General features: G+C 31.5%; 3 protein-coding genes across 3 annotated transcripts; all 3 read right to left on the bottom strand.

The window, feature by feature from the left end:
• Positions 1–964: 964 nt before the first annotated feature.
• On the bottom strand, positions 965–3,357 carry LOC140054489 (interleukin-1 receptor-associated kinase 1-binding protein 1-like). The gene is made up of 3 exons (XM_072099494.1): positions 3,009–3,357; positions 2,686–2,882; positions 965–2,449 (listed from the first exon to the last, which is right to left on the bottom strand). Exons 1-3 carry the CDS (start codon positions 3,270–3,272, stop codon positions 2,176–2,178), a joined length of 735 nt encoding a protein of 244 aa, XP_071955595.1. The 5' UTR covers positions 3,273–3,357; the 3' UTR covers positions 965–2,175.
• A 466-nt stretch (positions 3,358–3,823) lies between these two features.
• On the bottom strand, positions 3,824–12,813 carry LOC140054285 (probable E3 ubiquitin-protein ligase HECTD2). The gene is made up of 21 exons (XM_072099217.1): positions 12,753–12,813; positions 12,179–12,327; positions 11,898–12,008; positions 11,562–11,770; positions 11,290–11,353; positions 10,665–11,168; positions 10,303–10,555; positions 9,896–9,997; positions 9,501–9,674; positions 9,029–9,228; positions 8,752–8,868; positions 8,231–8,336; positions 8,068–8,145; positions 7,337–7,540; positions 6,862–6,979; positions 6,417–6,652; positions 5,967–6,044; positions 5,710–5,778; positions 5,398–5,546; positions 4,867–4,963; positions 3,824–4,151 (listed from the first exon to the last, which is right to left on the bottom strand). The coding sequence occupies exons 2-21, from the start codon at positions 12,319–12,321 to the stop codon at positions 3,966–3,968; spliced, it is 3,198 nt and encodes a 1,065-aa protein (XP_071955318.1). The 5' UTR covers positions 12,322–12,327; positions 12,753–12,813; the 3' UTR covers positions 3,824–3,965.
• Positions 12,814–13,173: 360 nt separating this feature from the next.
• LOC140055599 (uncharacterized) lies at positions 13,174–24,392 on the bottom strand. Its single transcript, XM_072100935.1, has 21 exons — positions 24,332–24,392; positions 24,042–24,149; positions 23,739–23,774; positions 23,127–23,195; positions 22,871–22,906; positions 22,301–22,390; positions 22,013–22,060; positions 21,498–21,545; positions 20,886–20,972; positions 20,274–20,345; positions 19,805–19,849; positions 19,558–19,581; positions 19,075–19,110; positions 18,853–18,930; positions 18,439–18,489; positions 17,905–17,990; positions 17,598–17,691; positions 15,906–16,205; positions 15,195–15,289; positions 14,651–14,750; positions 13,174–14,295 (listed from the first exon to the last, which is right to left on the bottom strand). The coding sequence occupies exons 1-21, from the start codon at positions 24,390–24,392 to the stop codon at positions 14,075–14,077; spliced, it is 1,785 nt and encodes a 594-aa protein (XP_071957036.1). The 3' UTR covers positions 13,174–14,074.
• Positions 24,393–24,549: the final 157 nt, after the last annotated feature.

Genomic DNA, 24,549 nt, shown 5'->3' with positions numbered 1-24,549 from the left:
GAGAAAAGCTATAATTGATTCAAATTAAATCAAAATAGCAAAACTTGACATGACCAGTTTAAAGTTACCAGATGTTATCAATATAAAATAGAAACGATAGACCACACTGTAGGCTATAACATCAAACCAGCAATGTTTTCGGCAAAAGAGAAAAACGATATTGAGTCAAATTAAATCCAAAAATATAAATAGCGAAAATTGACATGACCAGTTAGGCCTATATTTATCAGATTTTACCAATAGAAAAGGACAATAGAAAAGGAAACGGTAAACCACTGTAGACTCACACCAGCAATTGTCGGCAAAAAGGTGCCCACACGTTCCTTACATGCTACATACAATCACTTTTATCAAATGCACTGGAATATAATAGGCCTACTATTCCTTGTATTGGTTCCATGGCTGTATACAGGTTTGAACTACTGTAGTAAATAACGGAGACGCTTTCAAAAACCATAATCGATGTTCACAGCCGATACGTGTACATTCTTTACAAAACTGTGTTATTTTCTTCAATGAAATGTTCCCAAGTTATTGAATATAAATACAGTATTTGTTTACTTTGCAGTACCATACACACACTTGCATTCATCAACAAACTCCTGCACAATCGTTCTGATTACAAACGCATCAATGACCAGGTACAACAGTGTGTTTAAAATCAATAATAAATCAATTCTGATCGATGAAAAGTGAACTTCATTAAATCAGAGGATTTCGGATGGTTGTCAAAAGCATTAGATTATTATAAATTAATATTCATTTGAATAATTAAGTTCGTGCTTATACAACAAAAGGTCAAAGTTATACAATCATTTTGAAAGCCTAATATTATATATATACAAATAAAATCTAAAAAATACCATATTGTATAATAAATTATAATACACGTAAAGAAAACGTTGATTTAATTTTCAAAATGCAAACAAATATTACTGTATACCGTATTATTTACCAATTGACAATTTATTTACAAAAATTCAACCTATTTTTAGGGTTTTATTTGAACCACAAAATACCAACAGAATCTGTAATAAATAGAGATTAGTCCAAGACAGCAATATTACAACAGACACACATGAGTGAACAATACAATTACAGGCAACATAGGGCATTATCAGTGTATCTGAAATAATTATTAGTACTGCTGCTTGGTTCCCATAGAGACACAACATGTAACGCAGGTGGTTTGACCAATCACAAGCAATGATTATTTTGGTCAACTTGCTTGTGTTGTATCTACGTCATTGTGTTACGTCATAGTAGAAACCAAGCTTAAAAGAAAATTTAAACAGTGCCAAGCTTTTTAATGTACTTTGACAATGAGTGGCTTATAATGTAGTGGTGCTGTAGCTTGGTGGTTAACATGCTTGTCTTCCAATACGAAGTCTGGGGTTCAATCCTGACATAGTGCCGGGGTTCAATCCTGACATAGTGCCGGGGTTCAATACTGACATAGTGCCGGGGTTCAATCCTGACATAGTGCCAGGGTTCAATCCTGACATAGTGCCAGGGTTCAATCCTGACATAGTGCCAGGGTTCAATCCTGACATAGTGCCAGGGTTCAATCCTAACATAGTGCCAGGGTTCAATCCTGACATACTGTAGTGCCAGGGTTCAATCCTGACATAGTGCCGGGGTTCAATCCTGACATAGTGCCAGGGTTCAATCCTGACATAGTGCCAGGGTTCAATCCTGACATAGTGCCAGGGTTCAATCCTGACATAGTGCCAGGGTTCAATCCTGACATAGTGCCAGGGTTCAATCCTGACATAGTACCAGGGTTCAATCCTGACATAGTGCCAGGGTTCAATCCTGACATAGTGCCAGGGTTCAATCCTGACATAGTGCCAGGGTTCAATCCTGACATAGTGCCGGGGTTCAATCCTGACATAGTGCCGGGGTTCAATCCTGACATAGTGCCAGGGTTCAATCCTGACATAGTGCCGGGGTTCAATCCTGACATAGTGCCAGGGTTCAATCCTGACATAGTGCCGGGGTTCAATCCTGACATAGTGCCAGGGTTGTCACTCACGACTAAATAAGGCTAAATATAAAACTATTAATTATTAAATAGTTTATCGATCCTGTAATTGCCGAGTTACACGCTAATGGTGATTAAAGATAAATCCATAGTTAGTCCAGTAGACACATGTTTAGCTAATATGTCCTATGCTACCTTGTAGTGGCTTTAGCTTTTTCCTTTGCCATCATCTCAAAGTTAATCTTCACCTTAGCTTTCACATGCACTGTAGCATTTGCAATTCTTTGTTGCATCGTCAGTGATTTACCTAACCGTTCAGTTGTAGGTGCCGTTTCTGGTCCTTCCCATTCTTTTGTATACTCTTCTATGATCTTGTTTGGTTGACCAACGACTTGACCCAGGAGAAGGCCGATGTTATCTGCTTTTTGGCGACAGTTGGAGACTGCTTTTATTAAAACTTGTTTTCTAGGATTCAAAAAGAAACATTTAAATTCAATATCAAATGGTAATTGTACAAATTCATGTAAAAGTGCACTCTTTTATAAAATGTAATCAAATTTAGTTATTTATTCAAGAGGATCAAAATATAGTGATGAGGCACACAGTCTATTTTGCATGAAAGTTTCTAATTGGGGTTCAGAGCTTAAACAAGATGGGTTAGAGTTTGAAATTATTATGTACTTATTGTATTTATAACTGACCTTAGTTCTTCTACACTGTGAGGTGTATGGTGAAATTCTGGTTGAGTTATAATAACAGAATCATCTAACTTTTCTACCAGAAGATTAGTAACAGCTAAGCATTTCTCAATGTCTACAAATGTGACTAAAAGTTCCGTAGTCATTACATACAAGCCATCCTCTCTTTGTAATGAATCAGTTCTTGAAACATCTCCTTCCTACAAAAAATTGTAATAAAAAGGGCATAAACCTATTTGTATTTGTGCAAATGTAAAATATGTAATGTAAAATATGTAATGTAATAATATGGAAAATGTGTGAACGAACGGTTAAGCTATATATACCTTTACTTGGAATGTATGTAGAGCTTGAAAAATATAATCTGTTCGTCTTGCCACACTGTTCTTAGCCTCAGCAGCTACCTCTTTACGACTACTAACAACCACGGTTACATTGGCTCTATTCGGCACTTGCCTGGCTTCTGCTGTCGCTGTCACCTCGATTTCTGTTGACGTTTTAGGCCTAGGATTACCTTGATTTTTATTATTAGTAGGGGTATTTGACTGGTCTAAAAGCGATGCATACACTCTAGAGGGCTTATACGACATTATAACCAATACAAGATAAAGTATTTTGGTAAAATAAATAGCTAAGTAACTGCAAACAAAAAAACATTTTTAAGTAAACCGCCGTTTCACATGTAAACAGATCATTTGAGAGTTATGCGTGTGAAAGCGCAGTCTGCTCATATACGTCAAACATATTGTTTTCGCGTCAACAAAGGCAGCACACTCTATGCTAAAATAACGAAGCAGTGTAACGTTTGACTAATAAAACGCGTTTAAAATTATATTGACAAATTTAACTGACCCGACGAATACGGTGAATTATTTTTCATTTTACAAGTTTTATAGAAAGCCAGGGAGGCTTTAGTCATGGAGGCGGGGCTTCAAAACTTCATCAACGAATGATAGTAAAAATAGATGAGTTGCTAATAAAGTCTTCTAAATTTCACAGTTTTGATGAATGTTTTGTTATTATCAATTATTTATAATTAGCAATACAAAGAACACATTTAAAATCATTTCTATAAACTGTTTTTTATTGCAATCAATACAAAATAAATACATTTCATTAATATAAAAAATAAAACATTTCCATACATTTGATATACAATAGATAAGTAGTGGATTGTATAAGACTTTTTTCTTTTTTTTTTTGTTTAATTCATTTCGGCTGTATAAACATGTATTTGCCATATGCTATTTGTATATCAACTCTATAACTATTATAATTGATAGTTATGTAAGGCCAAAGCCTTTTCCATTTTCCAGTGCAATTGTTAAACGATTTCTGAGTTTGTCTTTGGAAGCGTAAGATGGAAGAAGCAGACGATTAAAGCACGTCATAGCAGTAGGAAGGCGGTCACTATCTGGTCCATGTCGTTGGATCACTATTGGAAGACTTGATAACCCCTTTACAGGCACCTGAAATAATAATAATGATTCAACATTTATTAGTTTCTATCAATGGTAAAAGCAATGCAATAAAAAAGAGTGGTCATTTATAATGAGAAAATACAAAATACCATTAATAGAGGATCTTGCAAGAAGAGATTTCTTGTCACCCATAAACGACGAGACAAAAATATATTTGTATATAATTATATAAGTATATAAAATAAATAAGGTCATTACAAAAAATGAATTTACAATGCAGTTTCTCATTCTTAAGTTCTGTCTACACTATCAAACTTTATGTGACAAAAAAAATGTGATGTGCCATGTTATGGACCATATCACAACCATCTTTGGTCATATTACTACCATATTTGGACACATAATACTTTTTTTGTCAAATTAGTTTGATAGAGCTTCCCTCATCGTTATCGTTTCTAAATTAATCAATTCATTTTCAACATATCACTGGGCGGTTTAGTTGTTCAGTTTATTATTGTTATATTGTCATGAAATGCACATACACACATTTGCTTTGCAATATGTTTTCAACTCATTTACGACAAATGAAATGAAAAATACACCTGTCCCAATAGGTTTATTCTATCACAGACAAATAATAATAAATTTAAGTATTAGGAGACATACCATTGACTACATTGTCCAATGTCGCCCTACTTGCTATATGGAAACCAGATTTTTAGTTATTATTTTACTCAAAATAAATAGAGATAGAAAACCTTACCCTGTCACTTCCAGTTATAAAATTCAGCAACTTCTTTTTCTGTGTTTCATCTAAGCTGTGAACAACACTCCAGAAAGCTTTAATAGTTCGATGGTGTCTGGGGAAAAATGTATACAACCAAATTCATAACAAAACAATACAAAATTGAGCCTTATTATGTAAGAATAAGTAACTTAAATAATAATATTAACAACAACAATAAATTTGGACTTTTAAGCGCATAATGCATAAAGCCTCTATGTCCTTCATAAAAATAAAAGTAATCCATGAAATAAATAAAAAAGAGAAATAAAAATGAGTGACAGACCATAAAATATAAATGGATCTCAACTGAATTGAATATGGTTTATCGACATATTTGTTGAAAAGGTGAGTTTTTTAAAGCTGGTTAAATATAGTGGTGGTGGTACTCAATTTTATCACCATAATTTTAAAAGAATAGCAGAAACTCAACTTTTAAATTGAACATTTTGCAATGTTCTGTGGGGAGGGCCAAAACCTCATTTCAACTATCAATTTATTCAAGCTAACCTGGTGAAGCCATCTTCATATGTAGTACAAGATTCTAGAGCTATGAAATCTAAGTCAGGATTACCACACACAAGTAGTTCTGTTTCCTCAGCTTGAAACAGTTTCAATGCGGGACCACCACACATCAAGTGAAAACCATGAGAAAAGGCCTGATAAAAAAACAACCAAAACATAATATATTAATAAATGTTGTACAATGTTTAACAACATTTAAAATGTTACTACCATTAGTATCTAAAATATTCCATGCAATATGAGGAGAGGATAATTACAGAAACAAAATTACACAAACAGAACTGAAAGAGAATGTACCTCAAATTGCTTTGACACACTGGTTGTAAGAAAGTACTGGACATAACAATCAACATAAATTTGTCGGTTCTGAAAAAAAAAACAACTTAAAGATACAAGGCCTTGTAAAAACAATTCCTGGTATTCACTTTAGAACAGCCTATTTATATGATGTACCCATATATGGACACAAAGAATTACAAATACAGTAATTAAAAATGTTACCCTCCTGTTATTGGCGAATAAAAATTAAAAAAATTTAAAAAGTAATTTCTTACCTTGCTTGTAACCGGCACCTGTGAACCATTTGGAATAAGATCAACTGTGATCACCTGACTAAAGCAGTTTATGGAAATCTGTAAAAAAAATGTTAAGTTCATTTAATTAATAATCTGTGGCTGGAAAGGATAAAGCTATGTCTACTAGTTTGACAAAAAAAGTGTGATATAGCATCATCGTATCCATATATGGGCACATAACATTTTTTTGTCACATAAAGTTTGATAGTGTAGATGGAGTTTTAAAATAAGAATCTGTGAGAAAGATGTCAACAACAAACATAGATACAATAATTATCATACAGCCATCAAAACATAATCTAAATCACATTTTTTGTCACATAAATTTTGATAGTGTAGACAAAGCTTTCAACAACCAACATCGCTACAATAATTAACATACAATACAGCCATCACTTTGTGGACAAAACATAATAAAAATCACATTACCTGAAATGTCTGACAGAACACTTCTTCAACATCACCATCAAACTCTAGTAACTCTTGCAGGCTTTTGGCTAATGTAGGCTGGACTTCTTTCAGATCTTCTAGGCTTAGCTTGACACCATGAAGCTTCTTATAGATCAGGTTCGGAAAGTGGACGTCAAGTATTATACCATTGTAGATTGCTAGGCCTAGGATGATTCCAACTAATTCAAATTCATCGTCTGATTCTAAAGATCCACCTAAAATAAAATTATAAACTCGGGGCTAATTTTATCATTCATTGATGGGTCCCAATTGTAATTTTATCTAATGTATGATGATTGTGAATTTTTTGTTCTGTCGAGGAAAACAATTTTTCCAGTGTTCACATTTTTTTATATGGAACAAATAAATATTTGATTTGATTAGCCAAAGTAACAAGTAGAAAGAAAAGAAAATAAAACCTCACCATTTATCCACAAAAGCCTGGTTTCGTCAGTCTCTAGAAACATGCCATAGCTAGGCTCAAAGATTGACGCTGTCAGCAATTGAAAAAACTCCTTTTGCAAGCCTCCCATGTCCAATCCCTACAGCCAATTAAATTTATTTATTTTGATATAAGCGTATATGATTTTTTTAACAAATGTAGAGTCGTTATGATGCTTGGCTACCAATCTAAGGTTCTGGTGTTTAAATGCTGTCAGTGCCAAGATTTTTTCTAATGACAAATTACAACTCCACTCCCAAAGACTTGTAATAAGTCTGTGTTTACAGTATGTAAAGCATCTTGTGTATATGTTTGTCTAGTGAACAGGATTTCCAACTTTAAGAAAGATAGTGGAATGATCTCACTTTATGGTTATCATTGGCAGTTTGCCTAAATACACTGTATAAACAAAACAAATAATATGATTCATATTTGATACACAAAATCTTACACATACCTGCTCACCACCGCCTATGTACTTAATTTTAAGCGGTTTCTTAAGGTCAACTTGTTTGCCTCTGATTTGAGCCATGGTGTCTGCTATAAGATGATCCCTACGAATTTCTAGCACCAGAAAGGGACAGATGGCTGACTTAACGCTGTCTGAGATGTTCTTAAAACGACTTCCTTCTTGAATGTATTTCTGCGCTTGGTTTACACGCTATAAAAACATAATTGGATTTTACACAAACAAAATCATTTATGGATGAATTTTGTTCATTCATCAATGAAAAAATTACTTCCATTTATTGTCATTTGCATTTAAAATATATAGAAATTATGAAATGAAAAACTAACAAGAACAACAACTTAGGCTGTGTTCGGACGTAAAATCAGTTACATGTGTAACTTTACATGTATAATTAGTGATCGTTCGGACGATGACCAATAAACACGTGTAAACTAACAAAAAAATACCCAGCAGGGTCATATTTCATGCATAAGGTCAAATTGCTCCTTATCTTGCGGTTAATCAGCTTGCAGTTTAAGGTGTAAAAGCAACAGCAATTTACACCACACGCGACCATTACACATGTAAATTTATTCCGTCCAAATGTGCTCAAAGTGTCACATCACTTTACACTCCATCACTCATGGTATACTGACAAGCATTCAGTGCCTGAAAGGCAGCTGGATAAAAGTGGATATTTTTTCAAGCATAGACTAAGTTTGATTTAAGTAACTCACTGCTTGATGTAAAATAGCAGACTGATATTCCTTTCTCATCTGAATGACAGCATCAAAATGGAGAACAAGTACTTTGGACTAAAAACACAAATACAGAATCGGTTAATCCCTACGAAAATAATGAAAACAAGTACAAGTTTATTTAATGAATACAGTGACTTACTGCTGGATTAAGAAGAAATGGATAGTTGAGTAAAGACTTGCTTCTTACTGACTTGCTTTCTTGGCTTAGCCTCCACTTATTATATTCCGTTTTGTAATCAAGATTTCTATTTTCAAAATAAAAAACAATCATACTGTACTGTTTATTTTACTTTGTGTTCTAAACATTTTAATGATTTTATTCTATTGTTATATTAAGTTGCCATGAGAAAAACCAAATCTTTCGTTGAATTATTTGACAATAAATTTATCTTGTATGTTGTATTCATTTAGTTAGTTAGATGTATCTTCTTGACTGACTTAAAGTTTCTCAATTCAGATAGTGTGTTGCCATCATAAAGGATATCAAGAACTTTTGCAACATCAATATAATATCATTAATGATTCTAAATAAAGTTATCAATTTAATATAAAGTATTAAGAGTGAGTTAGATGTATCTTCTTGACTGACTTAGTGCTTACGGTATTCTACCATACAGTAGGTACAATAAATGGTGAATACCATGAAGTTCCTTAATTTACCTTGATACTTCGTCAGAGTAAAATTGTTCACATGATGCTAAGGTCTTTTCAGATAATGTGTTGGCGTCATAAAGGATTTCAAGAACTTCTGCAACATCAATTAGATTGTCCTCAGAACTGTAAATAAATTAAAAAAACACAAGCTGACTTTGTTTCATCTGACCTTAATAGAATAAAACCATATGTTAGCAGGATCTTAACACATATTATTTTATGGTGAATACAATTTTACTAAATTGCCAACACCCTCCACAAGTAAACGTTGAATCTTACAAACCCTTGTTGTGGATGCAGCATTGCAGATAAATGAGTCTTAAACATGGTGATCAGTTTTTGGAAGCTCGTTCGTTCATAGGTGCTTAATATTTTCACTAAAGCATTCTTCGTAGATGTAGACAGAGCCCCCAATATTGCAGACAATTTGCATAATAGTTCATGGTTACTAACAAATAAGGGATTTGCAAGCAATATCTGAAACTAAAAATAGATTATATAGTGATAACATTGTTAAGCTCTGTCTACACTATCAAACTTTATGTGACAAGAAAAGTGTGATGTGCACATATATATGGACATGATGATGTCATATCACTACCATATTTAAGCATATCACTACCATATTTGGGCACATCACACTTTTTTTTGTCAAACTAGTTTGATAGTGTAGAAAGGGCTTTATACATTTATTTGCTTAGATTTACACTTTCACTGTTTGGTTTAAATGTTTATTATTTTGTGAGTTTTTTTACCTGATTAATATCATCATTTTGAACAGATGCAGGATGGATAGAAGACATAAGAATCTCAAGTGAATTATTCATTGTTGACTGAAAGACATCGCATGGATAAAGATTCAACAAAAGGTCATATGCTTTACTAACTGCTTCCAGGTCAACCCCACTACTAAAGTCATCTTCTTTTACCTTCATAAAAATAGATAAAAAACATCAGTTAATTTGTTCTTATCACCCTTTTATATACAGTAACCATTAAGCTGTCTACACTATGAAACTAGTTTGACAAAAAAGTGTGCTGTGCTGAAATATGGACATCAACATGTCCATATATGGGCACATCACATTTTTTGTCATACTAAAGTTTGGTAGTTTAGACAGAGCTTTACAATACATAACAAAAAACTTACAAGGAAGCTGGAATTGAGAGCATCTGATGAAGTGAACACAGTTCTTATTGTGTTGATCAGGAATGATGGATCAGAACATAGCTTATAGTGATCAACAGGTGCCTAAGAAATAAATATCCAGTCAACATTAGTACAGTATACCACCATATCTTGTCTGGTTTTCCATAAATTCTGGTACAGAATTGTTAATGATATTCCATAAATTCTGGTAAATGTAATAAAGAGATTTGGGATGTCAAGCAGGTTTTGGGAGAATTTCAGAGAGTATTGGTAGAGTATATGTAAAATATATAAAATAAAATTCACTAATTGTTACTAATCTAGTCGATTGTTTAAGAATGTACACCAATCACTAACAATACTAATATATACTAAGTAACATTGGAAATCTATACTACATACAGTACCTGTAACATGTCAAAGGTCAAGTGTGTCAGTGAAAACTCGGATGGTATTTCTAGCGACATTTCACAGGACAACGATCGTTCAAAGGCAACTAAGTCTTCCGTCTCCACTAAAGCTTCATGGCTTGGTATTGGACTTTGAGTAAAAGGTAACGTGTTGGAGAGAGAACTTAATGATTGATTTGAGTGTAGACTAACTTGAGAACATGATAAATTAGTATGGTATCTATTAGGAAGCTGGTGGTCACTAACAGACCTAAATAGTAAAAAAAATATATATAAACATAATTAAGGTATAACTACTGTATATTATTTTTATTTGTCCAAATTTATAAATAATATATTTATATTGTAATATTACTTACCTCAATGATAACGTATCGTAGCCATGGTGATGATGATCCAAGTCAATTGAAGAGTGGACATTTGAAATAGTACCCACGCCAACTTTGCTTAAATCAATGGACAAGCTTTTTAATTTGTTAGGTAAAAGTTCTTCATTTTTTAACTCATCATGACGTTGTGTTGATGATGAATGCTGGGAAGGCACGTCAATGACATCAGTTTTGTTGGTCACTAGCTGCCTTGGATCAGCCAATGATTTTTTATCTCTTTCTTGAACTTTGAACTGCTGTTTTTTATTGGTGGATATAACATTATCAAGACTAGATGCTTTTAGAGTGTTTCTTTTATCCATTCGACTAATAGAGTCTGTTTCATCTGGATTGCCTTTATCAACAAACAATGATGCAAATGGTGTACAAGAGTATAATGAATATAAGAAAGGTTTTGATTGGCCTTCTTCTGGCTGGAAGACATCTTTTGGCAAGGAACAACCAATCAAATTCTCTGATGAACAAATATATTGCCTATGAAAAACAAAACAATTTTTTACTACATAAAGTTTGATAGTGTAGAGAGAGCTTTAAATAGTTAATAATATAGTTATAAATAAAAAAGGTACAGCAAAATCAAAATACTTCCACTTACTTTTGATGGGAAGCAAGATGTATACAAACTATGACAGCATTGCCTCCATTTACAATCACATGATCTGTGAAAACCAGAATGTAATTAGATAAAACAATTGTTTATTTCTTATTAATAAAATAAAGGGGACTACCTTTTGGGGATTTAGAAGGCTATCCCTTGTACCATGCAAATGAGTTTCATGTTTGTTTTTGTCTCTATTAAATATTCCTGTATGCTATCTAAATAAATCAAAACAGAAATGAGAAAACAAATTATAAATTTCAAAATACCTTTACATGAAGCACAAAACTTATTTCTGCATTGCTCATTGCCACAACCATTGGTTATTTGAAAATAATATCGCTTGACTAGCCGTTGCCATTGGTCTTTGAGGGCACTGCTCATCGTGTTTGGTTTATCATAGCTTTTAAACGGCAATGCTCTCGTGATTGATAGATTACTGTCTGACAAAGCGGCAAGGTTGCTGGCACTTAAGGTCCTGTATACATTTTAAAAAGTTACAAACAAAATAACAGGCAACCAAGTTGAGTCAGATTTTAATTATAAAAAGAGTTAAATATTATAGTATGCAACACAGATATTGAAAAAACAACTATTTAACTCACTTTTTAAAACTATCTAGCGGTGTCAAACTATTAGAGCGCCCTCGTTGAAATAATATATTGTTCATCGAGCCACCACCTTCATCTCTTGAGAGTTTTGGTTGCGATTGATGTCTATAAAAATTTAAAATAAAATGTAACTGTAAAACAACAACAAATTAATATATAAACTAGAGTCTTTCACACTAGCTGTTCCGGTCTGAAGATGGCAAATCAAACATCAATGTTTCATTTTCACACTACTACATGCATATTGATTGGTGCATGTAGACCGCTTGCTCTACCTTTCAAGTTTTAGTCTGCTCAAGTCAGTCTTAATAATACTTGCTGGTAATGATCCTTTTCTTTCTGCAAATTTTGTTGCTTTTCGGCCACCAGGTCGTGGGGGCGGCTTCCCAGGAACTGCGAAAGTTCCACCGTTACTCATTTTTTTCTGTCAAAAACAAAGCGATATCATTTATTAATTTCTCCTGTTTCTAGAGCCTAGCTCACCCAACTGTTGGGTGAGCTAGGCTCTAGTGAGACCTTTTTTAGTAGTGTTAGTATTTAGAACTGTAGATAATCATACTAGTAATAAGCCTTATTATTATTAAACCCAACTAAATCTACCTAGGCTACTGCAATGTACTACCAACAAATAGGCCAAGTTAGCCTTGAATCATGTACCTAGCCAGCCTGGCCCGGAGCCTCTGGATTTAAGTTGCGACCTGTTTAGAGCGTGTAGGAGGCCTAGAGGAGGAGCTGCTAGGCTACCTACTAAATAGCCAGTATACTGTATCATCTAGTAATTGAAATACTTAGACAGTACACTGCTTATTGACAAACATTTTATTTCTTCATTTTTCTCCATTTACTTACCTTTTAGATGTTTTATTAAACTTTAACAGACAGATGTATTATCTGTGGTCAGTCATGTTTGTGGTTGTTTTGGAAACTCCACCACTTTTTGACTCGCCATTCGTCAATAATCAATACACACATTCTATTCTTCGTTACCTTAGGGGGTTCATTGTGATAACGGAATTCTGATTGGATAATCGAAAATAGAGGGTGGACGTCAAGTGTGACTTTTTAAGACAATCAATCCGAGATAAAAAAAAAAACACAACATTCTCAGCATGTCTGTCTATTTAACCTTGTTTAATTGTTGTTTAATAGTCAAACAACATTCAAGAGTATTTTGCTGTAGTAATGTACTGAATGGTGCGGAACACCACGAATGTTAGTTTCTAATTACTGTATAATAAATATAAAAATAAACATTATTCAGGAAACAATATTTTATAAGTTGATTACATTTATTTCTCAATCTATAGCATTTCCAAAAGATATATTAATTGTCCCTGAATATTCCATTTTAATGTCACATATTATAGTTATTCACAAAATATATATTTACCTGTCAGCCTATAGGTTTTTGGTTTAACTGTTTATTTTCTCTTTTTAAAAGTGAAAATATTTTTTTTTTGTGTTTTTTCTACCTTTTTGTAACTTCTTTAAAACTATTCTTAAAAGTCTGATTTATTATTCTTCATTTTTCATGTTTTTGACAAAACATATTTAACATACTTAACTTAATTAAACATCAACATTATTATAATAATTAATAATATAATTATGATTATATACATTTATTTGTTTACATTGCAAAAATGTTTGTTTACATTGCAAAAATTAAAAATATAAATAAAGGTAGAATATCTGATGAAATGATTAATTCATAAAAAATAAATGACTATGTATACAATTTGTAACATAGTTAATAAAGTGGCTCACAAAAAAGTTATACTCCTATAATATATATTATATATCTATGCACACTATTTAAGTGCAAACTTAAGTTTTTTCATTTTTCAGTACTGTAAATTCTGTATGACAACATTCACATTACAAAACTTTAAAAATGTAATTTATGTAATTTATGTAATTTATGTACAGTACTAATAACACACATGCCCTATACTAAACTATACAAAATGTAATTATGGCCCTTTCACAAAACTCTCATCTTGGACAAAACTATATGTATCTGCTGCCACATATACAGCATAAATCAGTAAAGGTTCAGATACCAGTGAGTCTTTATACTTAAGCGACAGTATCACTTATTTGTACACAACTAAGATGCCACATCACACCAGTCTTGGCCAAGTTCTAGATACCAGTGAGTCTTTAAGCTATTACTTATTTGTACACAACTTAGATGCCACATCGCGCCAGTCTTGGCCAAGTTCTAGATGTGAGGCAAGTCCATAGTTATCATTTTCACTCTCATCTAACCATGCATTCAGCTGTTTTATTGGTTGTTTTTTTATTTCTCTTAAATTCTTTGAAGACTGGAATCTTTCAAGAGCAATGGCAATAGCTAGCATGAAGTGAACTTTCTTCTGCAGTGTTAAATCTACAAAAAAAAAAATTATAAAATAAAAAAATAACCTTTTCAATATTCAAGAATAATCAGAGATTGTTTAATCAAGTGCTGTTAAGAATTAAGAAGCCTTTTTAAAAATAAATAATAATATTACATAATAATTATTGTCACAGCAAATTATTTTAAACTCATTCTCCAAATTGTCTTGTATTGTTCTTTGTGTTTTACCATTACTACTATGGTCCATTAATGTTCATTTCATTAATTTATTTGACCAACATAATGTAAAATATAGGCCTACAGGGATAAATGGGTCAGGGGCTGCTAAAGTAAATAAGATTACTTTAACTACAAGAGTCATTCCCAAAAATGTCAAATGGATTACCTAGTGCCTTGATACCAGCACGTTCCAGCAAAGCAACAACAAATCTCCGTTTGATGGCAAATATTACAGCAAATGTTGCAGACAATTTCCAAAATCTTTTCTATAAGATAATTAAATGGTTACATTACTGGCCACATACAAATGTAACCAGCTTATACTTTATATACAGTACAACCTTGAGTGACTCATGTATGTTTTCTATAAGGTAATTAAATGGTTACATTACTGGCCACATACAAATGTAACCAGCTTATACTTCATATACCTCGAGTGACTCATGTATGTTTTCTATAAGATAATTAAATGATACATACATACAGGTAATCAGTAGAACTCCCATTAAGAGGACACATTTCTGACCCAACAAAGTGTCTTATTATAAGAGTGCCTCATGAATGCAGTTGGACATGTTAAATGTATATTGTCTACTGTTGTTATACAAAAAAAATGTACTTTATAGTTAAACAACTAATTAACTCACACTAATGTTTACTTCACATTATAATTCAGTGTTTTATAATGATTACAAGTACTATCAACTTACACTTTCCCAATCAAATTCAGACCACAACAGTTTTAATATATATGCAGACAAATTCACTTCAGAACCAGCAAAATTGAAACTTCTGATATCTAAATCTACATATAAGTATGTATAAGTAAAAACGTTAATTCAAAAATGATACATTATAATCTGTATAGAACTGGTTTATATTTTAAAATAATTTTTTTTTAAATTTTAAGATGATGACACGGTAATCTTGACACTTAAGCTTTGGACGCAACGCAAGGACCTAGAAACAATGCAAGCGTGTTGACCAAGGACAGGCTACAGTTCAAATATCCAATCGCTTGTGATTCGTTAACTCATTTCGTTGCGTTACGTCCTTGTGTTGCGTCTCTAGTGGGAACCAAGCATTAGTGTTACTAAAAAAACTGTTGAATGAAATTGTATATCTTATGTATTATGTGTGGTTTGTTGAAGGGGGCTAGTGAATTCTAGACATAACACTGCATATTTCTATTGTTAGTATTATTATTATCGTTACAATGGTACATTTTATTGATTTTATTTATTTATTTATTTTGAATTTATTCAATTATTTATTTATTTTAAATTTATTCATTTATTTATTTATTTTATATTTATTCATTTAAAGCGACTTTGCGTCTAAAGCTCTTGCTTACATCTTAGCCCCATTATTATTATTATCCATAATTAAAATGATTCTAAATAAAAGAAATTCAAAAATACCTGGTACATGCTGCCAAGCCCCTAATATATGTTTTTCAACATACTCTGTAAGAGTTAGTCCAGTCAGTGTAAGCTTCCTTAGTAATTGCATCGATACACAGTCAGGCTTTTTTGACATTTTTGATTTTTTGTCCATATAACTTTCACCTTCCCAAAGTGAATAAAATGCAGTTCTGTAAACCGTTCGTGTCCAAATCCTTGTTCCATTTTGACAAACCTTTACCAGATTCACAAGTAAATACTCCAGCAAACATACCACTACTGCTGTACTTAAGATGCTCTTGCAGGTCTCAATTTCATCTAACAATAATAATATTTATTTAGCAAACTCAATAGGCATAGGCCAGAATAACTGCTCACGTATAAAGCTCTGTCTACACTATCAAAGTTTATGTGATAAAAAAATGTGAGTATATAGTACAAATTGAGTATACAGTACAAATTGAGTACTACAGTAAAAATTGAGTATACAGTACAGATTGAGTGTACAGTACAAATTGAGTATACAGTACAAATTGAGTACTACAGTACAAATTGAGTATACAGTACAAATTGAGTATACAGCACAAATTGAGTATACAGCACAAATTGAGTATACAGTACAGATTGAGTATACAGTACAAATTGAGTACTACAGTACAAATTGAGTACTACAGTACAGATTGAGTATACAGTACAGATTGAGTATACAGTACAGATTGAGTATACAGTACAAATTGAGTATACAGCACAAATTGAGTATACAGTACAAATTGAGTATACAGTACAGATTGAGTATACAGTACAAATTGAGTACTACAGTACAAATTGAGTACTACAGTACAGATTGAGTATACAGTACAAATTGAGTATACAGTACAGATTGAGTACTACAGTACAGATTGAGTATACAGTACAAATTGAGTACTACAGTACAAATTGAGTATACAGTACAAATTGAGTATACAGTACAGATTGAATATACAGTACAAATTGAGTATACAGTACAAATTGAGTACTACAGTACAAATTGAGTACTACAGTACAGATTGAGTATACAGTACAAATTGAGTATACAGTACAAATTGAGTACTACAGTACAAATTGAGTATACAGTACAAATTGAGTATACAGTAGAGATTGAGTATACAGTACAAATTGAGTATACAGTACAAATTGAGTATACAGTACAAATTGAGTATACAGTACAAATTGAGTACTACAGTACAGATTGAGTACTACAGTACAGATTGAGTATACAGTACAAATTGAGTATACAGTACAGATTGAGTATACAGTACAAATTGAGTATACAGTACAAATTGAGTACTACAGTACAGATTGAGTATACAGTACAAATTGAGTATACAGTACAAATTGAGTATACAGTACAGATTGAGTATACAGTACAGATTGAGTATACAGTACAAATTGAGTATACAGTACAAATTGAGTATACAGTACAAATTGAGTATACAGTACACATTGAGTATACAGTACAAATTGAGTATACAGTACAAATTGCGTATACAGTACAAATTGAGTATACAGTACAGATTGAGTGTACAGTACAAATTGAGTATACAGTACAGATTGAGTATACAGTACAAATTGAGTATACAGTACAGTACTTAAAACTCTTTTAAGAGTTTTAAGTACTGTATTTAATATTACATATATGTGGTACTAATAATTGAAACTCTTAAATCTTACCATGCGTTTGTGAAATAATTTGAGCATGTTCTTCAATCAATTTTTCAAGTTTTAATAATTCACGTAGACATGGTATCCTCCATGATTTATTGTGCTAAAGATCAACAAACAAAATATGTCAATTAATTAAGATTATTCACATTTTATAAGATAAACATATCTGCTCAAATGCTTCAATAACCTGTTTGATATTTGTTATTTTATAACACCTAAATAAATTCCTGTCATTTGATTGGACGATTGTGGGTCACATGGCGTGCAATAGTACGCACTATTTAGCGCTCGTTAAATAGTACTTGTATACTACCTTGTGTTGAGCTGAAGAGACTCTTTGTACAGAATGGTAGATGGCATCACTTTCAGCAGAAGTAAGTGCCAATTCATTATTCTCCACTGAAAATAAAAAAAAGTATTTACTTACTCTGATAGTAAGACAGTACTAAAGTATTTACTTACTCTGATAGTAAGACAGTACTAAACCAAAGTATCTACTTACTCTGATAGTAAGACAGTACTAAACCAAAGTATTTACTTACTCGGATAGTAAGACAGTACTAAACTAAAGTATTTACTTACTCTGATAGTAAGACAGTACTAAAGTATTTACTTACTCTGATAGTAAGACAGTACTAAACCAAAGTATTTACTTACTCTGATAGTAAGACAGTACTAAAGTATTTACTTACTCTGATAGTAAGACAGTACTAAACCAAAGTATTTACTTACTCTGATAGTAAGACAGTACTAAAGTATTTACTTACTCTGATAGTAAGACAGTACTAAACCAAAGTATTTACTTACTCTGATAGTAAGACAGTACTAAACCAAAGTATTTACTTACTCTGATAGTAAGACAGTAAATCAAAATCAAGTTCATCATCACTCTTCATATCTAGGGGAAAAATATATTGACAATATTGATGAAATTTCATATCTGGAGAGTTGGTATTGACTTCATTGATTTAAATAAATATTGTTACTGTATCTATAAAAGTGGAAAAATAGATAAACATAACAGTAATTTACTCAAGGCAAAAACTATCAACATAATCCAAAATAATAATTTAGTTTATGGTAGTATAATTGTGCAGAATTCATTAAGATCATTCTCCCGGATTTTGACAAACTTAGTTACCAAGTAATACCAGGAGAGAGTGACATTAATACTCTTCCTGGTATTATTAAAGATTTTCTACCTTTTAATGTCATTTTCGATAACTTATTTAAAGTAGACAATGAATAATTTGAACACTACCTGTTTGGAAATGACAACGATTTTCAAATGCCTCTGAATTGCAGCTTTCTAGTGAGAAATGTGCTGTGGCTGCTGAAACTGTATATAATATCATCAATTATAACAAGTTTGCAACTTTAAATACATACTATTGTCACTGTACTATGCTGGATCATTTTTAATCATACATTGACAGTAATTCTGAACAACAAAATAAGCTAAACAAAATGAAAACATATTTACCATTTGTTTTGCGTTTAGGAAAACCAAGTGAAAATCCTGATAAATAAAGCAGTATAATTTATTAATTGTTTAACAATTTAAAAAAAAACAACCAAAAAAACAGGCAACTGGCTCCAAAGTTTTGAAAATGACAATGTAAAGATAAAGCAGTAGGTTAAGTTCAGCAGTTCAGCCCTTAAGCCCACCCACTATTTCAAATCATCTATAATAATAATTGTTCTTATATAGCGCTTTGCACAATGCTTCTAAGCACTTCACATTATTAACCTGATCACTTTTTTTTATCAAACATGTATGGAAACATACTCCCATAATGCAGCTAGTAATCAGCGCAAAGTTGTGTCTTGATCTAACTTGGTACCCATTTCTACACCTACACCCAAAATTGTATCTTGCCTAAGGATACCAGAGCTTTTAATTCTACCTGATTATTAACTTGTTTCTAATTTGAATATTTTTGACTTCCAATCACAAGAAACTTACCTTTTTTTTTCTTGAATATCGTTGCTAAAAATATTATAAAAAAAACAGAATAATTATATTCTACATTTCAGTAACAACATTCAAAAGCGAGAACTCCAAATGAACAATACAAATAAATGACATCATTGATGGTGTTACAAGCTTTACATTATTTTGATATTCTTAATAATAACCTAGCAACAATTGTAGCATTACATAAATATATATGCAAATAAATATACATATGCTGCTAAAATCCAGCACCTACCCCTTTTCAACTGTTTTTCACCAGATAATACACCGCCTCTTTCCACTGAAAAAAAAAGGAAACATTGCTAGAGTAATTATAATTCCTTGTCCTCACTGTTATAAATGAATTATTTAATTCTCAGTATATTACGTGTAAAAGTATATATTGTGTAGTATAATGAAAAGAAGAGAAGGTTTCTTTTTTGTTGATTCAAAAGATTAAAAGTACTAAAATGGTACTTAAAACGTTTTGCAAACATTCAGTTCACTTTGAGAAAGCTAGACACGTGTACAACATTAGGTAAACATTCAGTTCACTTTGAGAAAGCTAGACACGTGTACAACATTAAGTATATAAATACTGTTCTATTGTAACAATTCCAAAGAATCAGAATTACTGGTTAAAACAAATTTTCTTCTTGGTTTACCATCTTTTTCCAGTTTTCTTATTTTTAAATTATGTTATCTAATATGGTGAAATAACTTACCTAAATCCGAGAAGTTTACCATGCTTTTGAAATCCATTCCACATAAACTACCCATGTCATCACATGAAGTATCTACATTCAAATATAAATGAAAATATCATGGCATAAACAAATGCTTTAATGCATAACTTTAGGTATGGTAACTTCAAATTTATTTTAAGTAAATAATAAAAACAATGATAATTAAAGAACACCATTATATTGTATATCACCATTACTGTTTCGAATGATGGACAACAAAAACGGATTAGTTATGGCACATGATGATGATATATCACTACCATATTTAAGCATATCACTACCATATTTGGGCACATTACACTTTTTTTGTCAAACTAGTTTGATAGTGTAAACAGAACTTTACAGTAGCTAGCTACAAATACTACTTTATTGGATTGAGTCAACACTACACAACAGGAATCTCTCCTGCTCAACCCAAGAGGTCTCTCCCTGAGTGACTGTATCACTAATACTACTTTATTGGATTGAGTCAACACTACACAACATGAGTCTCTCCTGCTCAACCCAAGAGGTCTCTCCCTGAGTGACTGTATCACTAATAGAATGTCTTATAGAAAAATAAAAGATGCTGTCGTGTGACTTTAAAATTACCTGATCTGTTGTTCATACTGGCAAGTTTTAGCTTTGGCGGCAGTGGTGGTGGTGATTGAGCCTCAATAATATCAAAACAACTGGCTTCTAAACACACACACAAATTGAAAGCATATCAAAAGTCATTAAACAAGTCTCTTAAAAAATTACTTTATTCAATGAGGTATACCACAATTTCTTCATTTGAATTATCTACATTTGAAGTATCGACATTCAAATATAAACGAAAATATCATGGAATAAACAAATGGTTTAATCCATAACTTTAGGTACGATAACGTCCAATTTATTTTAGATAAATTATAAAGACAATGATAATGAAAGGACTGTACTGTACAGTGATTATGTATATCACCATTACTGTACTGTCTTTACAGTAATCACCATAATACTGAATACTACAATAATCATGTCTTCATTTAGAGTACGAATAAAAATTGCATGTGATAAACAAATAAAATGGTTTAATCAACAAATTCTTTTCTGGAATGTTCAATGATGCCAATAGCATGAGAGCTGATTTAATAGCCAGTCCAGTTGATTTTTTAAATAATTAATCATGCTTATGAAGATACTATACCAACATACATGAATAATAAGTTAACATCATACCTTTAGAAAATGACTTAGTATAAATTTTTCTTTTACTGTTAGAAAATGCTGATAAAAAAAAAAATCATTATAATATTAATCATAATAAAGATAATTGGATATCCAAATACATAAAGGCCCATTTACATTAGGATGATAACGATTGACGATAAATAAGCATGCATTTTTCTTAGATAAAAAAAAAGAAATTAGAAAGGTTTTCGTTCTAGAAGAACTACAGAATAATCATTTATGCTGTCTTTGATAAAAATATTATTGTTAAAAATCCAATCAAGGCGTCACGATAAATAAAAATGTTGCTGTGAAAGTATCATTTTCATTAAAGCATGGATGGTTATCTTATAGTTCTAGAATGAAAACTATTTACATTTCTTTTGATTATGTTTGAAAAATGCAGATCGTCCTAGTGTAAATGGACCTTAAGTATAAGCACATTGGCACACAAACAAATTCTAATCTGAAACAGTACAATAGATACATACATGTTTTGCATTTTGTTTTATCAAAAAACATACCTTTAGCTCTTGGTGCTGATACACTGTCCAAATCAAAACAATTTAATTCTTTAACAAAAGTGAAAGAAAGAAAGTTTAATCAAACAAGTTTCTTAAGAACCAAAAACTTTTTGTATTTTCAAATATTAAGATAAGATAAGATGCTATTAGTGGAAAAAAGGTATTGCTAATTAGAAAAAAAAACTGAGATTAATATTCTTCTTGGTATTACAGATTTTCTACCTTTAATGTCATTTTTGATAACTTGTAAACTTATTTAAAGCAATCAATGAATAATTTGAACACTACCTGAACCTGTTTGGACACGAGGACAACTTTCCAATGCTTCTAAATTGCAGCTTCCTACAAAGCTGCCAATATATTCTGGGGCTGCGGCTGCTGAAATGTATATGATAACAGTATATAAATATAACAAGTTTGCCACTCTAATTACATACTATTGACACTGTACTATGCTGGATCATTTTTAATCATACACTGACATAGTAACAGCAAATCAAAACAATCTAGAAGTAGAGCTAATTAAAAGTGAAAGAAAGAAAGTTTAATCAAACAAGTTTCTTAAAGAACCAAAAACTTTTTTGTATATTCAAACATTAAATAAGATGCTATTAGTGGAAAAAAGGTATCGCCATTAGATAAACAATAAAGTAAACATTGATCTTTTGTGGTGCAATACCATTTTGCTCGTTATACAGTTTCATACAGTAAGGACGTTGACACACTTTTTATTGTTTGAACCCAACTTCTGATTATCAAAATACAGACAGAATCAATCACTCATGTAACATTCATAAGAACAATAAAACTGAAAGACTAAATCTTAAACATAAATGGGTCTTTTAAGAGATTAATTACCTTTTCTACGTCTCGCTATCTTTTCACTCTTTAATGCTAATAAAAACAAAAAGTAGGATTAGAAATTAGTAGGATTGAATATAAATTTAATGAAAAAAAGAGAGATGGACATTTCGGTACCATCATAGAACCATTTTCAAGATCAAGTGAATACAAAAGAATAATAATTATGTGCACTAAGCACCAAAGTTGGTGACAGGAAATGCTACTGAGGGCTAATTAAGTAATTAGCTCCTAAATAGAAAGAAAATCAAACCTTTAGCTGTTGGTGCAGGGACACTGCAATCGCCTAAGGCATACTGTTTTAGAAGCATATATTGTCCCTCTGAAAAAATAATTATTTAAAACATTTTTTGTTGAACATGCATATTTTTTTTTGCAATTCAAAGTAAATAACTATTATGCGACATTAAATGGCATATTTTAATGTCAACATTAAATAGCATATTTCAATGTCGACATTAAATGGCATATTTTAATGTCGCATAATAGTTATTCACTTTGAATCGCATATGAAAAAAATGATTTACCTGAAAAAAATGTAATTTAAAGCAACAAATACTCAAATTATATGTCAGAGTTTTTGGTTAAAATAAACTGTTTATTTTGTCTTTTTATAAGTGAAATAATAATTTTGTTTGGTTTTCATTTTCTATAGAAGTGAATAACTTTATTAAAACTGCAAAATGGCCTATTAAAAGTCAGATTTTATTCATGTTTTGGGGATACACCTTTAACGAAAGTGAAAGCATATGAAGTTTTCAATAAAAAGTTTTAATAAAAGTTTCTTAGAGAACCAAAAACTGCTTGTATATTCAAATATAAAATAAGATACTCAGACAATCACCATGTGTCTCAAAGAGATTACCTGGTGAAAATCTCACTGGCTTTTCACTCTTCTTTGCTAATAAAAAAGAAAAAGAAATTACTAGGATTGATTTTGACCAGCTAAATAAGATACATACATCATACTAGGCTTAAATAAGCCAGCAACTCCTAGTATATATAAAATAAATAAATTCTTAAATACATAAACAAAATAAAAACAAAAGAAAGCAAGAAGGATCTTAACTTTAACACTTAATCATAACTTAAATTTTAACTAAAACAGTGAAAAACACACAGCATAGATGGGCATATTTTAAGTCTAATTTTCTATGTGAAAACATACCTTTAATATTTAATCCTCCTCGTCGTGGTCGAATATCTATTCCCATGCAACCTACTCCACTTAAATCTGGAGCTATCTTTTGATGTTCTAAACCGAAATCATAACAAGCTATAAAACAGGTTTTACCAAAAAAAGAGACATAATTATATTTTTCTTGAGGGATTATATGTAATATATAATTTGTATAACAACCTGAGAGTGAGTAAACACAGTATTTTTATGAGTTTAAAAATGATTTGTTTTATTAATAACAAATTGAAATATTAATAATAATGATGTTTCATACAAACCTGCTTGTCTTAATTGTCTGTATCTACTACTCTTAATCTTTACTGATTCAGGAATACCCATATCTATAAATAATCAAGGAAACTTAAAGCTCTGTCTACACTCTCAAACTTTATCTGAATTTGCCCATATATGGACATGTCATATCACTACTATATTTGTGCATATCACTTCCATATTTGGGCATATCACATTTTTTGTCACATAAAGTTTGATAGTG

The sequence above is a fragment of the Antedon mediterranea genome, chromosome 7 (genome assembly GCF_964355755.1).
Source record: "Antedon mediterranea chromosome 7, ecAntMedi1.1, whole genome shotgun sequence".
NCBI classification, from domain to species: Eukaryota; Metazoa; Echinodermata; class Crinoidea; order Comatulida; family Antedonidae; genus Antedon; species Antedon mediterranea.
Note: the sequence above shows the minus strand (reverse complement) of the source record. Positions and strands in the feature narration are given on the sequence as shown.